Source organism: Gymnodraco acuticeps, unplaced genomic scaffold (assembly GCF_902827175.1).
Source record: "Gymnodraco acuticeps unplaced genomic scaffold, fGymAcu1.1, whole genome shotgun sequence".
NCBI classification, from domain to species: Eukaryota; Metazoa; Chordata; class Actinopteri; order Perciformes; family Bathydraconidae; genus Gymnodraco; species Gymnodraco acuticeps.
The window spans coordinates 57,496-74,758 of NW_022991460.1; the positions used below are offsets into that span (position 1 = coordinate 57,496).

Below are 17,263 nucleotides of genomic sequence, written 5' to 3' on the forward strand. Positions count from 1 at the left end.
AAACGTTAAGGCATCAACCAAACGCCTATTCTTAACGTCCACTAAGAGTCCATGAGCACACAAAAAATCCGCTCCGAGGAGGGGAAAAGAAATGTCCGCTGTCACAAAAATCCCAGCTGAAAACGCTGTCCTCCCGATGCACAACACATAGGCCTCAACGCCGTACGTGCGAATGGGACTGCCGTTAGCCGTCGTCAATCGCGGTCCGTGGCCCCCCACGGGCGACGTCTTCACTCGACGCTGGAACTACGCTCCGTTGAAGCGCCCGTGTCACACAGAAACAGGCTCCCCGAAACGCTTGTCGCTGACGAAGAGGAGCCTGCACGTGCCGCCGACGCTCAGAGCCACTACTGAGCGCCGGCCCCTCCGTTTCCCGGGGGTTTGTAGCTGCACGGAGCGATGCATCTCTTCGCCCTTGTCCCGAAACGTGCGTGGTAAACGCACTCTCCGGCGTCTCCACGCCGGCTAGCCACAGCCGTGTCCGGCCTCCGCCACGCTTTCTTGACCTGCCGGTGGGCCGCTGAGCGTCGCGGCTAACGTCTCTGCCCCGGGCTGTTGCGTAGCCAGGAAAAAACGATCCGCTTCCCTCAGCCAAAGCACGGGGCTTCCGTGACAGGCGTGTTGGCCAGCGCCGTCTGCTACCCCGGGGGAGGCAAGTGACGCAGGAAAATCTCCGTGAATAAAATCCGGGGATCTCCCCCCCCTAGCAGATTTAGCATTGTCTCCATTAGCTGGGATGGCTTGCTGTCTCCTAGGCCTTGAATGTCAAGTATCTGGCGGTCCCTCTCCTTAGCAGATAAGCTAAATGTCTTAAGGAGAAGGGCCTTAATCGCCTCATATTTGCCATGATGTGGGGGGGCTGCGATGAATCCCACCAACCTGGGACGACGTGGAGCTCCCCAGCGCTGCCTACACCACATGGTAGTATTTTTAGGTCCCCGTCACGGACCTGTCGGCAGGCGAAATGTGCCTCCACGTGTGCGAACCATGCCTCCGCGTCGTGCTGCTCCCAGAATTCCGGCAGCTTTATGAAAACATCGCGCTCAGCCATGTTCGTTAATTTTCCGGAAACTTTCTCGGAAAGTCAGGGTCACCAGTGTAGTGCCGTGAAAAGAGAGTCGGAGGCGGTGTATTAAGAATGGAGTTTCCAATCTTATTATCCATTACTTTCAGAGAGGTTAACACATGCACTGCTCTGCCTGATGAGCATAGCAGAATGGCAGCTAAAGCTACAGGTGTTCCCCACTAAAGGGTCCGTGTGGCAACACAATAAGCAAGGTGAATTATGTCCAATAGCGTGTCACCACACTACGCAGGATCCTATCTCTGGAACCCATTGGTCGATTTGGGTGATTGACAACCTTTTTTGAAACGTTGGAGCCAATAGAATCGAGGGGGGGTTAGTAAATCCCGCTTTACACTTACTTCAAGGAGAGAGAGGCTTGCGTAAACAGCACGTGAGAAAGCCTAAGCCCCCGACTGCAAAACTTTATACCTACGATGCGGCCATGAATGTAATGATGGATTATCAGGAACAATTCTAAAGTGACTAAGAGACATTGGATTAACCTTGAGCAGCGTTTTTATTCCCTTGAACACGACTTTTGATTCACAAAACAGCAACGGTAAGACATCATTATTGTTATGGTTTAGAACACTGTTGTTGTTTTTCTTGCTCTGTCCTGGCTGCTCGCTCAGTGAGTTTGTGTCCTACAGTGTTGATACTTATATCAAAATAATCTGTGGAGTATCAGCTTTCAGCTGATATGTAGTTTGTGCAGAACATATTAAGTTTTAAAGATCGTTTTTGCTAGTTAGCACCGGAAAGTAGCATCAGCCTGTTTTCACTAAGGGCTAATGCTAACGCTTCTTGTGAGACTTGTGTTTTGTTTCAGTAAAAATGGCTCATATCATCAGGTTGCTGAGTTTTTTCCCGTTATTTGAGTATAAGACATTCATAGGTTTTTAAATATTAAGAAGCCCCCAGACGCTGTCTCCTGCAGTGACGTGTTTTTTCCGCCCGGTATCGGGGGGGGCCGGGTTTAAGAGGTTAAATAGAAAAACACACGTTACTTTACCAGCAGAGAGAAAATGGATTATAAATTATGAATGTGACTAATAAAGAGCAGTTTTGATTATTAAGTATTATTCTGTTGATAGATGTCATTACATTTGGTGAAAAGCACATAATGACTTGTTTAAGACTCGTTTTGTCAAAGTTTAGACTTGGACTTGACTTGAAACTTGCCTATCCTGACTTGAGACTTGATTTGGACTTGAGCGCAAAGACTTGAGACTTGACTCGGACTTGCAAAACAATGACTTGGTCCCCCAATCTGGTAATCTCTGAGAGGGTCAACCCCACCCCCCTTCTTCTGTGGCCAGTTGTAAAGTATTGAGACGAACCCTCGGTCTTTTACCTTGCCATATATATCTTGATATAAATGTTTCCCATTCCTTAAATTGAGTTTGGTTGATCTCTATAGGTAGGGTTTGGAATAGATATAATAATCTAGGTAGTATATTGATTTTAATAGATTCAATTATTGAAGAAATATTAAAGAAAGGAATTAGGTTCCATCTTGCTATATCTTCCTTCATTATGTTCTCCACAGGTAGGAAATTGCATTTGAATACTTTTGAAAGATCTTTAGGGATGTTAATGCCCAAATACTTGATGGATGTTGTGTGCCATATCAATGGGTATGTATTCCTAATGTCTTCAGGCGGATGGGACTTGACTCCTGAAAAAAGTTTCTCCCTGATATTCCTCCTCCCTCGCTCCTCTCCTCCCAACCGTCTCCCAGGCGGACAGCTGCTCAGCCTCTCTCTCGGTGTGATCAATGGTGACGCTGTCCTCTGTCCCTTCATGTCTCTGGATGCTTCCACCAGCAGTCTGGTAGCAGCCTCGTCCCGTTCTCCCAAATACTCGTAGTTTAGCAGGGAACGGGGTTCTGGAAGCGAATATTTCTCTGCCTTAGCACTCGCTTTGCCTCGGAGTAGACTTTACGTTTTTGCAATATAGCTGGTGGGTAATCTTGGTCGAAAAATATCTGTCTCCCGTTCAAAGACACCTTTTCCCCCATGGCTTGCGTATAATATCGTCTTTTGTTGAGTATCGGAGAAAACTTGATAGTTTATTGACGCGGCTTGTCCTCTCTGTCTCCGGAGGCCCTCGGTACGAGCGCCCGGTGCGCTCTTTCAATGCCGAGCTTCCGTGGTGGCAGGATCTCAAGTACTCTTGTAAGGTAAACTCTTCACAAAGTCAACCATAGATGACCCCTCCGCTCCCTCACATTATAAATCCTTATATTCTCCCGTCGGGATCTTCCTTCTTCGTCAGTCAGTTTATTTTCGTGCCGATTCATTACCTTATCATCTTGCTCAGCACCTTCCACGTTTTCAATTCTCATTTCTGCCTCCGCTATTTTAACGTTGGACGTTGGTAAGCTCGGATTTGATTTAGTTTATTTGTTGTTTGTGTCTTTGCAGAAGTCCGTATCTCCTCCAGAACTTTAGCTAAGCTAGCCACATGTTGCTCTGCGCTAGCTTCCTCATCATCAACCTGTGCAGGCGAGTTGTTTCGTTGTATTTTCTTCATTGGTAGACTCTGAGCCAATGTTTTTCTTTGTCCATCCTTTCTTCCCATCTTCGCCCCGTTAACTATTTGTAATTTTAACGGAGACATTCTTATTTAGCAATTAAAACGAGGCGAAATGAATCTCTTACCGGGGGAGAAGCTAGACTAGGCTGCCATTCGGTATGGTGACGTCACCGTCACCATGACCATCATTTTAAAGTCAATCAAATCATCTGAATTCATATCGGGTGGTTCACAGAAGTCACGGTTCGGTTCGTACCTCGGTTTTGGGGGTCACAGTTCGGTTCGGGTTCGGTACAACAAGAAAAAGAAAAAAAAAAGTCCCAAATGCATAATTCCAGGGTTTGTTATTTATTTTTGAACAGTAGTGCAAGTTTCAGTTTAAAAATAAGGAACTCTGACATTTTGAATAATTAACTTTATTAGACAGTTAAAAACAAACCACAAACACTCAGATGGCCAGATTATCTATAATGGCTGATGTCAAACTAAAAGGTTCAATAAGCTGTAAAACTAAAAAGAATGTCTTGAAAATCTTACATCATAAATAATAAGAAAGTGTTTCAAGAGCGCGAAGTCGTTGAAAAACATATGCCAAAAGCTTCCGTTATTTATTTTGGTCTCTCGGCTCTCATGTCTCTTGGCTTCTTAAAAACAGCGGGGATCAGCTGCTGAACTGCTGCTGTCTTTGGGATCCGGTGATTGGCCAATCTGGGTGATGCCTTCTGATATGATTTAGCATGTTTGGCTTGTGTTTCCATTAGCATACCGCAACCGCTATCGAACAACGGCGACACACCGTCCTCGTCCGATCCACCACTCGCACTCCATCGTTATTGTAGTCCACAAGGGAACCCGACATGTTCCCACACAGCTGGATTTAAAAGAAGCAGGTGGTTCTAGCTCCTGTGTGTTGTGTGAACTCGCCATACTAACTTTTCTCTTCTTGTATTTTGTTCGTTTGTTGTTGTTTCTTCTTGTTCTTCATGTGTTGTTTAAGGGCGGCTGGCAAACAGCTTTTAGGCGCAATACCACCCCTGGATTATAAATAGTGTAGTGCATGCTGCCCTGAATGACAGACTTTTTTCCCACTCGTAAAAAAAAGGCGTAGGCTATTCGTCGTGTAATATCGGGGAGTCGAGTAGTACGTTTTTTATCATGTAGCTGTGTAATAAACGGGATAATGTGCAGTGAGGCATGTAAGAAAATTAAAAATCAATTTGATACGTGAATATTAAATGAATGAAATACATTTGAAGGTGAAACCGGATGTTACATTTCCGGCATTTCCGGTTTGAAAGTAGGAGGAGGAAAGGCATGTGGAGTTTATACAATGAACACACAAAGCCTATCTTCTTGTATGTTGCGAATAAATAATCACGGAGGAAGGAAGCCGGCCCATCGAAGCAGCCAGTGGAGAGGAGGAGCCAGTCCATCGTACAGAGGCTCACGGATTTTCTCGTCTCTCTCTCTTTCTGTACATGCTCTGTGTATGCCAGCCAACCCAGTCTCACGGCATTTCGTGTTATAGTCACAACATGTAATCTATTGATTCGTGTTCACCAACACGATTTTCCCCTTTTTTTCGTGTCACACAGAACGATTTTTTAAAAGCAATGTATTTCTATTGGTATTATTGGCAGCTAAAACATCCAATCAGCGAGCTTAAACCATAGCTGAGGATCTTGGGTAATCAGTTTCAGTGGCTGTGTATCGCAATGAAGCTCGAAATGTCCCTTATAGGCCTACGTCTGTTTCCGGTTATTTTTATTTTGAAATTCAGTTTCCTGACGGAGACGCCAAAAAAGCCCGAGATTATGGAATTAAACAAATAAATAAAAGCAAGGATAATTGTGTGTTATTGGTGAGTAAATAACAGTGTGTTATTCAGAAAATAATAACAAATTAGAAGGAAAAAAATATTTTAAAAAATACAGATTTCAGTATCCTGAGGCTCTGAGCCATTTATTTTCCTCACGGACGACAAAAAAAGTCAGACATTATACGATTTAAAATAAAATCAATAATCGTGGCTTGATATTGAGTAAGAACATGTTTTTATGAACCCCACAGCTTCCGGTCTTCCAAGACCCGAACGGACAAAAAGACATGCTGCAGGCACGAAACACATTATCAGTAGAAATACATTGCTTTTAAAATGGTTCTGTGTGACACGAAAAAAAAGGGGGAAAAATCGTGTTGGTGAACACGAATCAATAGATTACATGTTGTGACTATAACACGAAATGCCAGTGAGACTGGGTTGGTCCAGCACCACGTACTGAATTAAAGTAGGCTACCCTTTTTTAAAACTTTCCGAGACTCCATTGTCTCTTTTTAATTTCCTCCTGGACTCGAGAAAACTTACACGATCTACAGGCATCCCGTACACATTCAACTGCTAACAGCTAAGTGCTAACTGCTAACAGCTACCTGCTTACAGTCAAAGGCTAACGGCTAACGGCTAACGGCTTAGTTTACCAGCTCTCCTCCTGCTGATATCAACATGAATGTGATGTTCATGATGGCATTATGAGGAGAAAAAAGGATGCGTACCTGGACGTGTCGATCATCAGTTTACGTAATAAAGAATCACAAAAAGTAAATTGTGGTTTCCCATCAGCGACTAGGTAATATGCTGATCATCGGTCAAAGCAGGCCAGTAAATAATCAAGATACAATTATAACACATAACTGGCAGATTGTGTTGTAAGCCTGTAACGTCTGAACAGAGAATCTGAGTCCGGCTGTGAGTTTAGCTCTGTTAGCCATTAGCCGAACTCAGTCAGAACTATCCAAACTGAACCGCTGTCCGTTAAAGAGTAGAGTGGACTCAGCCGTCAACGAGGGTGTAAAAACTGAAAGAAATATAATGTCAATAACTGTGTCATAAATGAGAGGAAGAACAAGACATTTGAAATATTAGAGACACCTTCAGTCTGTCTGTCCATACCTGAGTGTCTTCAGTCTCCAGAGTGGATCCTCCAGTCCAGCAGACAGCAGCTTCTCTCCTGAGTCTCCTGGATGATTGTAGCTCAGGTCCAGCTCTCTCAGATGGGAGGGGTTGGAGCTCAGAGCTGAAGCCAGAGAAACACAGCCTTCCTCTGTAACCAGACAGCCTGCCAGACTGGAACCAGGGAATACAGTAAACTCAGTGTTATGTCAGCATGAAGATACAGATGTCGACAAACTTTATTAACATGAACCTGAGGCTGGATAAAAAGGATTAAAAGTTGAACTGCCTGAAAATAAAATTCAGAATCCTGACCTGAGAGTCTCCAGTTCGCAGTGTGGACTCTCCAGTCCAGCAGACAGCAGCTTCACTCCTGAATCCTGCAGGTCGTTGTCACTCAGGTCCAGCTCTCTCAGACTAGAGGACTGGGAGCTGAGGACTGAGGACAGAGTTGCACAGCTTCTCTCTGACAGCTTACAGCCACTCAGCCTGGGGAAGGATTAGCATTGAACACAATTTATTTTATTTATCATTTTTGAAACTGATCAATGTTGTTTGTATCTCCACTTACAGAGCTTTCCTGGAGGCTTTGACCACTGGCAGCAGCCTCAGAAGAGCCTTCTCTGAAGCAGAGTATTTATTCAGGTCAAAGACGTCCAGGTCTTTTCCTGATGTCAGTAAGATGAAGACCAGAGCTGACCACTGAGCAGGAGACAGATTATCTGTGGAGAGACTTCCTGATCTCAGGGACTGTTGGATCTGCTCCTCTAGAGAACTATCATTCAGTTCATTCAGACAGTGGAACAGGTTGATGCTTCTCTCCGGAGACGGGTTCTTTCTTATCTTCTTCTTGATGTACTCAACTGTTTTCTGGTTGATCTCTGAGTTACTTCCTGTTTCTTTCAGCAGGCCATGTAGGAGTTTCTGATTGGTCTGCAGGGAGAGACCCAGGAGGAAGCGAAGGAACAAGTCCAGGTGTCCGTTTGGACTCTGTAAGGCCTGGTCCACAGCACTCTGGTAGAGATGTTTAAGTTGATGGTTGTCTCTGAACACTTTAAGCAGCCTGGAGGTTGTTGATTCTTCTGGCAGCAGGTTGACTCCAGAGTTGATGAAGGTCAGATGGACATGAAGAGCAGCCAGAAACTCCTGAACGCTCAGATGGACAAAGCAGAACACCGTGTCCTTGTACAGTTCACCCTCCTCTCTAAAGACCTGTGTGAACACTCCTGAGTACACTGAGGCTTCTGTGATATCGATGTCACACTCTGTCAGGTCGGACTCATAGAAGATCAGGTTGCCTTTCTGCAGCTGCTCAAAGGCCAGTTTTCCCAGAGCCTCCATCATCTTCCTGCTCTCTGGACTCCAGTGGAAATCTGTTTCCCTTTTTCCACGATACTTGACGTTCTTCACTTTGGACTGAACCACCAGGAAGTGGATGTACATCTCAGTCAGGGTCTTGGGCAGCTCTCCTCCCTCTCTGGTTTTCAACACTTTCTCCAGAACTGAAGCAGAGATCCAGCAGAAGACTGGGATGTGGCACATGATGTGAAGGCTTCGTGAGGTCTTGATGTGGGAGATGATGGTGCTGGCCAGCTCCTGATCTCTGAATCTCTTCCTGAAGTAATCCTCCTTCTGTGGGTCAGTGAACCCTCGGACCTCTGTCACCATGTCCACACACTCAGGAGGGATCTGATTGGCTGCTGCAGGTCGTGTGGTTATCCAGAGGCGAGCAGAGGGAAGCAGCTTCCCCCTGATGAGGTTTGTCAGCAGCACATCCACTGAGGTGGACTCTGTGACATCAGTCAGGATCTCAGTGTTGAGGAAGTCCAGAGGAAGTCGACACTCATCCAGACCGTCAAAGATGAACAAAACCGAGAACTGATCAAACCTGCAGATTCCTGCTTCTCTGGTTTCAGAGAAGAAGAGATGAACAAGTTCCACCAAGCTGTAATTTTTTCTTCAGCCTATTCAGCTCTCTGAAAGGTAAGGGAAATGTGAACTGGATGTCCTGGTTGGCTTTGCCTTCAGCCCAGTCCAGAGTGAACTTCTGTGTTAAGACTGTTTTCCCGATGCCAGCCACTCCCTTTGTCAACACTCTGAGTCGTGCATCTCTTCCAGGTGAGGCTTTAAAGAGGTCTTCTTGTCTGATGGTTGTTTCTGGTCTGTCTGGTTTCCTGGATGCTGTTTCAATCTGTCTGATCTCATGCTCTTCAGCTGTTGTTTCTCCCATGGTGATGTAGATCTCTGTGTAGATTTCATTTAGAGGTCTTGAATTACCCGTTTTTATGATTTTCTCAATTTTTTTCTTCAGGTTGAATTTGAGGTTCCCTTGGCACTGAGTGAGAATCTCTGAATGAAGCGCTGAATGAACGGAAAAAGAAATCTCTCAATTGAGACAATACTACAATTAATATAAAATAACCATCACAAGTTTGGTTCATAATTGTACACATTTCTGACAAGACAGTAGATTATTTTCCTTGGATCAAGACACTGCATCTTGTTGCTTTCCAAAAATGTGCCCTTGAAAAAAAATATTTTTGAAACCAGAATAAACAATCTGTGGTCCCCAGAGAACCATGGCCTTAAACCTGACGACTCTTATTCCTGCTGCCGGAAGACGAGGCACGACCCTGGCAGATCGACCTCTGAGGATGTGGACTCAGCTCTCACTCCAGTTATACAGGAAGTGGATTGCTCTTAGTAATTGGCCCAATACTGCATAATCCTGCAATAGCCTAATATCAACAAGACGCCCTGGGGGTCACAGTAATAATCTTTCCCTTCGTCCATAAGACAGGGTGGATGGAAAACTCTATTGACCCCTCCTTGCAAATGTGGAGCCCCAGCCTAACTACTGAACGTATCCCCAGCTGGTGCCCTGACCCAGAGACTGCAAGAGAGCAAGTTACTCTGAACTGTTGGTCGATGCATCGGCAGAGAGAACAGGGACAGCTTTCATCTCAATGAACCTCAAAGGTGACCTGGGTAACTCTGGAAAAGGAAAGAGTCTAATCCCTATCCAGGAGTTTCTTTCCAGAGCTGGTTCAATGTGTAGAGGTGAGCCCAACTTTGTCTAGTGTTGGTCCTGCTCCACCTCCCACAGCCGGCACCGGATCCGTCCCCAGCAGAGGGGTGACGGTTGTTTGAAGTTTGTATACCATGTTCCTCTCCTTCACCTACAACCCAACTGGCATTGATTGGACCCTTAGACCCAGTGGTGTGTAGACCCCAGTGCCTGACTGCAGGATGATGACCTGGTCTGCCTAATAGGGTTGCTTTTTTTCTTCAAGTAGTTGATCTAAAAAGTGACCCTGCTAGAACTATTGACCCTGAACACTGAGCTTCAGGGCCATTGAGGTACGTTATTTTCCCCCTGTGCAATTCCAGTCTCACATCTCACATCACATCGTCATAAACAAATACCGGAAACAGACCGAAAACACTTTATTCCGAGTGTGCTTGCTTTTCTCTTTGGAGGTCATCACATAACGGCATTGTAATACACGGTTCGGCTGCATTAAATATTACATATCTGCCGTAGTTCTCTATTTATAGAGCCCTGATGAGAAGACTTCTAGACAAACATGAGGAACTGCCGCCAAAACTGAAAACGTGACGTGGATCTTAAATATATCAGCCATTAAACAATATCTCACATTTCTTTTCACACAATACGTCTCCTTGCAGTATCAACACTAATTCGGCTGACTTTTATATTTGATCCAATTGGTAGATAGGCTGTATTTACACCATAAAGGTGCACAGCTGATATAAAGGGACACCTAGTGGTTAAAGCATGTTATTGAATTTCATTATTTTTATTATTAGATATTAATAGGATCCCTATAAAGTATATTCATTACTCGTTATTCTCTACTAATAGTTAATTAAAGACTGTATATAATGACTATTTTGCACATCCCTTTCAAGATTTCAAGATTTTCTAAGGTTTATTGACATAATACACAAACTGTGTAGTTATGCAATGAATGTAAAACTTTGTGCATACCTCCAGCAATGTTAACTATGTTGAAGCACTTATTTTAACTGATATTATACATATGTATTATACTCTTATATAAGATGTATGTAGATAGTGTAAGAAATGTGCAGAATATGACAGTTTAATGGTGGAGGTACACACATATTGATAGATGTCTTGTAATGCACTGTTGAGGAACCTGCGACCAAAGTTTTTCATCTCCGGCCTTGTCAGGTATTGAACATTCAATAAATAAGAACACAGAATTATTAAATATAAAACACAGAATTTGTGTGATTATACTAAATGATTTACAAATAAACACCACTGCATATTTCCAACTCTGTATACACATGCTGATGTAACGCAAATGTTTCCAACTTGGGATCAATAAAGTATATCTTATCTTAAGATGATCGATGGCTACTGCCATATTTGCAAAATGTGCCTCTGAACCTTGACAAGTGCATGTTTCAGGCTTATCAATGAACAACAGGAGGGGTCACAGACATAATACCAGCTGTTAAATAAAGCTCTTCTGACCTTAGCTGGCGTGTGGGTAATGCCCATTATGGGCACAAGCCATTTTCACCTATTTATTAATTATATGTTTTACATTTGAGTGTTTCCTATCCCCTAAACCTCCAGGGACGTACACAGTTTAATACTGGCCACTTCTTATTATGGGAAATACGAAAACGTCTTTTAGAACTACAACTCATATTTCTCGCATCAAATGACATCAAAACGCTTTTTAATGGCCAAACTAACTTTAAAATGGCGGAGTGGCGCAGTGGTCTGTGCGTTTGATCATCAGATCAAGGGGGCGTTGGGGAACTCCAGTTCGAAACTTGCTCCCGCCCCACTGCGTCAGGCCGTTGTGTCGTTGGGCAAGACACTTCACCCGAATTTGCTCCTGTGGGTATTGTCCACAGTAGATGACCATTACATGTATGATCTGTATGTTTAATGTGTATTTGTAAAGCGCTTTGAGAGTCTTTGATAAAGCGCTATAATAAATATAAGGATTATTATTATTATTATTATTAAAATAGGCATTTTCCACTGAGAATAAAGCGAAGCTCGGCCATGTTTTTTTTTTCTGCAGGGAGAAAGTTGAAGATCACGTGACATAGACGCCAGCCATTGGAATGAATGGTGAAAAAAATGTAGGGATCTTACAATTTCAGAGGCGTTTTTGTAGAAATACTACGTCCTACGTTGTGGACCAACGTAGTTATAACACGTTTTTTTGTGAGACTGGGTTGGTAGACCCCAGTGCCTGACTGCAGGATGAGGACCTGGTCTGCCTAATAGGGTTGCTTTTTAGTAGCTGATCTAAAAAGTGACCCTGCTAGAAACTATTGACCCTGACCACTGAGCTTTCAGGGTCGTGGGGGAACCTGAACCCTGACACCATGTACAGGTGGTGTTTCTCTGTGTGGTATATCAGGAGGACACATCCAATCCATGTTATCATTGTGATTTATCTGAACTCAGGTTCCCTGTTTGTAACAATCCTTTTTAACTAATGACCTACCTGTCGGTTCTGATGGAATTTCTGATAATTTCTCCTCCAGAAGATTCTGATTAATCTCTTTCAAAACGTTTCTGGTCACTTTAATAGTGTTAATGCCGTAGTTCAGAAACATGTGGTCCACAGTTTGTGTCCGACATGCATCCTCTAGTCGACTCTTTGGGATTCCTTCAAATCCTAGGACCTCCTGCTGCAGGTGCCACTTGAATTCTTGAAAGTCCTCTTTCCCCAATTGTTCTAAAGTTCTGAAGAGGATCTTTTTCAGTGTCGCCATATTTTCTCCCTGCAGAGATCCAAAAGATACCAACACAAATATTAAATAATCTTACATCTGAAATAACATGGGTTTATGCAAAAAATACTTTCTTTGTTTTTCAAAGGTCCAGGTTCAGGTCCAGGTTCAGGTTCAGGTCCAGGTCCAGATCCAGGTTCAGGTTCCGGTCCAGGTCCAGGTCCAGGTCCAGGTCCAAGTCCAGCAGAGTGTGTGTCCTCTGGGCTGAAACACAACACACAGAGCTTTGAGTGAATAATGAGTGCTGAGCTGTGACATGGAGAAGAGTCATGGACAGTTGGAGATCTCACGTCTGAGCTTTGGTCTGGCTGTCATGTCCACACAGAGAGGGGGGGCTCCCTCCTCTCTGTCCTCACACTGATCCATAGCAGAGCCTCCACCTTCACACAACACCATGCTCATCACAACAAGAACATCACAGGACACATTAATACCCCTCCTCTCAGATGTCCCACAGCTTGTCGTTTGAGCTACAGATTTTTCATTTTCATTGAAATTCCATCTGAATTATTTTGTATTTCCGACCTCCTCTCTAGAAAGAGTTGGTATTTGTTTGCTTTTGCCCGTTTCTAATGTTATTCAAAACAAATGTACACATTTTCTGTACGTTCTATTAAAGGTCATGAGTTGTGATGTGTGTACGCAGTTTAGCGTTTGTAGCGTATTCTAGATCATGGTAAAGTCATAAAACGTAATAGGCCGCGTCCACATTATTAAATCACCACGATACATGAGATCTCATTTTATACTCGACCCCAGAGCATGTGTTCACAATTTCGTTAATTTCTGTTAGAAAGTTACACATTTCTGTTGATCTTAGCAAGTTTGAACCTATCCAATGAGGCATGAGCATTTATTTCCATTTAGATCAGGGGTGCCCAACCTTTTTTGAACCGAGAGCTACTTTTAAAGTTGCCAGTCTGCCGAGATCTACCAGTCCAAATAGAGAGGCGTAGCCATTACTGACAGCCTACTACCAGGTAAATACACACTTCTACTTGTATAAAACTGCCATTATATAAAAAATAGTGTTGCTACAAAAGTATAAATTAGGCTTACTAATAAGACAACTCAGATCTGAAGCTACACAATAAAAAAGACAAAATTAATAGAATCAAACATGTTGCATTTTAGTAGATTATAAAAAGAAATGCCTTTAAAATAGGATTCAAGCAACACTAGTTTCTTAACCTGAATTGATGATAGACTATAATCAATTTAAGTTTGCATTCTTATACCATTGTGTACAATAATTATAATTAATAAGTTCAAACAAACTCAAATTTACAGCTGATTAATAACGGTATCTAACTTGAGTTTTTATCATATCAAAAACCTGTTGAAATGCTGCTGTTATTTTTACTGTCCCCAAAAAGCGCGTCGGCAGCCTCCAGGAATGCTTCTTTCACAACTTCGCCGTCTTTGAAAGACTTCATGTGTTTCGCAAGAACGTGACTGACACGTTAAGATGCTCTGGTAGCAGACTTGCTCTTGTTGTTGGGCCTGGTGAAAATGGACTGCTGTGCATTTAGCCTTCCTTTCAGGCCCCTCCCCTTTTGGGAGCGTAGGGCAGAATTAGGAGGGAATTCCGTCTCGTAGCGTTTGTGCACTGTTTTGAAATGCCACTCCTAAATTACCCTTCTTCGGTAAAGCCACGCTCGCATTGCAGATGAGACAGATGGACTTTGAATTGGAATAGATACAAAAATAATCATCCTTCCACTCGGAGTGAAAATGATATATTTTGGGCTTTTTTGCTTCTGCCATAATTGCGGTCTTGTGTGTGTGCGGACTGTCACTCCTGTGTGTTGACACGGACTGGACAACGTTAGCGAACTAGTGCACTGCCCACCAGCCACGCCCCGACACATGGGGTCACGCCTGCCAAGTGCATTATTCTGGCACAGGAAGATTATGTTATAGGACATTAACGATAAAACTGAATATTGTTGTTCTATTTTTAGACACATCTCGCGATCGACTGGGAATCTCCCCGCGATCGACCGGTCGATCGCGATCGACTGGTTGGGCACCCCTGATTTAGATTTATGGCGGATTTTTGACTGATCTTGCTCATTTTGAAGAGTAATATGTATGACTATCCAACCCAGTCTCACATCTAAACGTGTAATACCTACGTTGGTCCACAACTTGAGACGTAGTATTTCTACAAAAACGCCTCTGAAATTGTAAGATCCCTACGTTTTTTTTCACCATTCATTCCAATGGCTATGTCACGTGATCTTCACATTTCTCCCCGCAGAACAAAAAAAACATGGCCGAACTTCGTTTTATTCTCGGTGTAAAATGCCTATTTTAAAGTTAGTTTGGCCATTAAAATGCGTTTTGATGTCATTTGATGCGAGAAATATGAGTTGTTATTTCAGATGATGTGTGCAGTGGATGCACATGATCTTTAGTTTGCTAGTTATTACGAAGATTACTTCAGGAAATTGTGTCTATACAACGTTTTCATTGTTACCAAGGTGGTTGCTAGGGACGCTGCTATCGATATTATTTCTGTTATGTTGTGTAACAGTTTAATGGTGTAATCTTTATTGCTACCCCCTTCCCCGTCAATGTATAGTGTTGGTCCACAGTGCAAACTTATTAGTTTAACAAAATCCGCATCTAAAATTGTGGCATAGATACGTTATTTTCCCCTGTGCAATTCCAGTCTCACATCTCACATCACATCGTCATAAACAACACCGGAAACAGACTTAGGCAAGATCCTGAGCTCGGCGATTGGATGGTTTAGCCGCAATTCACGTTGGGAAATTGTGTTTATGCGATGTGAAATCCGAAAACATTTTAAAAAAATAAAATATTACTTTATTCCGAGTGTTCTTGCTTTTCTCTTTGGAGGTCATCACATAACGGCATTGTAATACACGGTTCGGCTGCATTAAATATTACATATCTGATGTAGTTCTCTATTTATAGAGCCCTGATGAGAAGACATCTATACAAACATGAGGAACTGCCGCCAAAACTGAAAACGTGACGTGGATCATAAATATATCAGCCATTAAACAATATCTCACATTTCTTTTCACACAATACGTCTCCTTGCAGTATCAACACTAATTCGGCTGACTTTTATATTTGATCCAATTGGTAGATAGGCTGTATTTACACCATAAAGGTGCACAGCTGATATAAAGGGACACCTAGTGGTTAAAGCATGTTATTGAATTTCATTATTTTTATTATTAGATATGAATAGGATCCCTATAAAGTATATTCATTACTCGTTATTCTCTACTAATAGTTAATTAAAGACTGTATATAATGACTATTTTGCACATAGATTTCAAGATTTTCTAAGGTTTATTGACATATCATATAGGCCTACACAACTATGGTGTAGTTCTGCAATGAATGAAAAACTTGGGTCGCAGGTTCCTCAATAGTGCATTACAAGACATCTATCAATATGTGTGTGTACCTCCAGCAATGTTAACTATGTTGAAGCACTTATGTTAACTGATATTATACATAATGTATTATACTCTTATAAGATGTATGTAGATAGTATAAGAAATGTGCAGAATAGGACAGTTTAATGGTGGAGGTATACACACATATTGATAGATGTCTTGTAATGCACCTGTTGAGGAACCTGTGACACACGTTTTTTCATCTCCGACCTTGTCAGGTATTGAATATTCAATAAATAAAGAACAAAGAATATTTAAATATAAAACACAGAATTTGTGTGATTATTTCATTTAATTTCAAACCTTTATTTATGCAGGTGAATCCCATTGAGATCATTGATCTCTTTTTCAAGGGTGACCTGCTGCAAGTAGGTTCCACATGAATACATATAAACATAACAGAAAAACAAAAAGGACATCATTATACTAAATGATTTACAAATTAACAGCACTGCATATTTACAACTGTTACACATGCTGAAGTAACGCAAATGTTTCCAACTTGGGATCAATAAAATATATCTTATCTTAAGATGATCGATGGCTACTGCCATATTTGCTAAATGTGCCTCTGAACCTTGACAAGTGCATGTTTCAGGCTTATCAATGAACAACAGGAGGGGTCACAGACATAAGACTCTTGTGTGGCCCTCTTGTGTAGCCCTTTTGTGTGAACCTTTTGTGTGGCCCTCTTGTGTGGCCCTCTTGTGTGGCCCTCTTGTGTGGCCCTCTTGTGTGGCCCTCTTGTGTAGCCCTCTTGTGTGTGGCCCTCTTGTGTGGCCCTCTTGTGTAGCCCTCTTGTGTGTGGCCCTCTTGTGTGGCCCTCTTGTGTAGCCCTCTTGTGTAGCCCTCTTGTGTGTCCCTCTTGTGTGGCCTTCTTGTGTGGCCCTCTTGTGTGGCCCTCTTGTGTGGCCCTCTTGTGTGGCCCTCTTGTGTGGCCCTCTTGTGTGGCCCTCTTGTGTGGCCCTCTTGTGTGGCCCTCTTGTGTAGCCCTCTTGTGTGGCCCTCTTGTGTAGCCCTCTTGTGTGGCCCTCTTGTGTGGCCCTCTTGTGTGGCCCTCTTGTGTGGCCCTCTTGTGTAGCCCTCTTGTGTGGCCCTCTTGTGTGGCCCTCTTGTGTGTCCCTCTTGTGTGTCCCTCTTGTGTGGCCCTCTTGTGTGGCCCTCTTGTGTGGGCCCTCTTGTGTGGCCCTCTTGTGTAGCCCTCTTTTGTGTGCCCCTCTTGTGTGGCCCTCTTGTGTGGCCCTCTTGTGTGGGCCCTCTTGTGGTGGCCCTCTTGTGTGGCCCTCTTGGGTGGCCCTCTTGGTGTGGCCCTCTTGTGTGGCCCTCTTGTGTGGGCCCCTCTTGTGGTGGCCCTCTTGTGTGGCCCTCTTGTGTGGCCCTCTTGTGTGGCCCTCTTGTGTGGCCCTCTTGTGTGGCCCTCTTGTGTGGCCCTCTTGTGTGGCCCTCTTGTGT

The 17,263-nt window shown here is 43.3% G+C and overlaps 1 protein-coding gene across 1 annotated transcript in view; it reads right to left on the reverse strand.

The window, feature by feature from the left end:
* LOC117532978 (NLR family CARD domain-containing protein 3-like) overlaps positions 1-17,263 on the reverse strand; it is a 52,299-nt gene that overhangs the window by 16,041 nt on the left and 18,995 nt on the right. Inside the window, 4 exon segments of the mRNA XM_034196600.1 lie at positions 6,555-6,728; positions 6,870-7,043; positions 7,126-8,511; positions 8,513-8,903. Coding sequence (XP_034052491.1) covers positions 6,555-6,728; positions 6,870-7,043; positions 7,126-8,511; positions 8,513-8,903 — 2,125 coding nt within the window.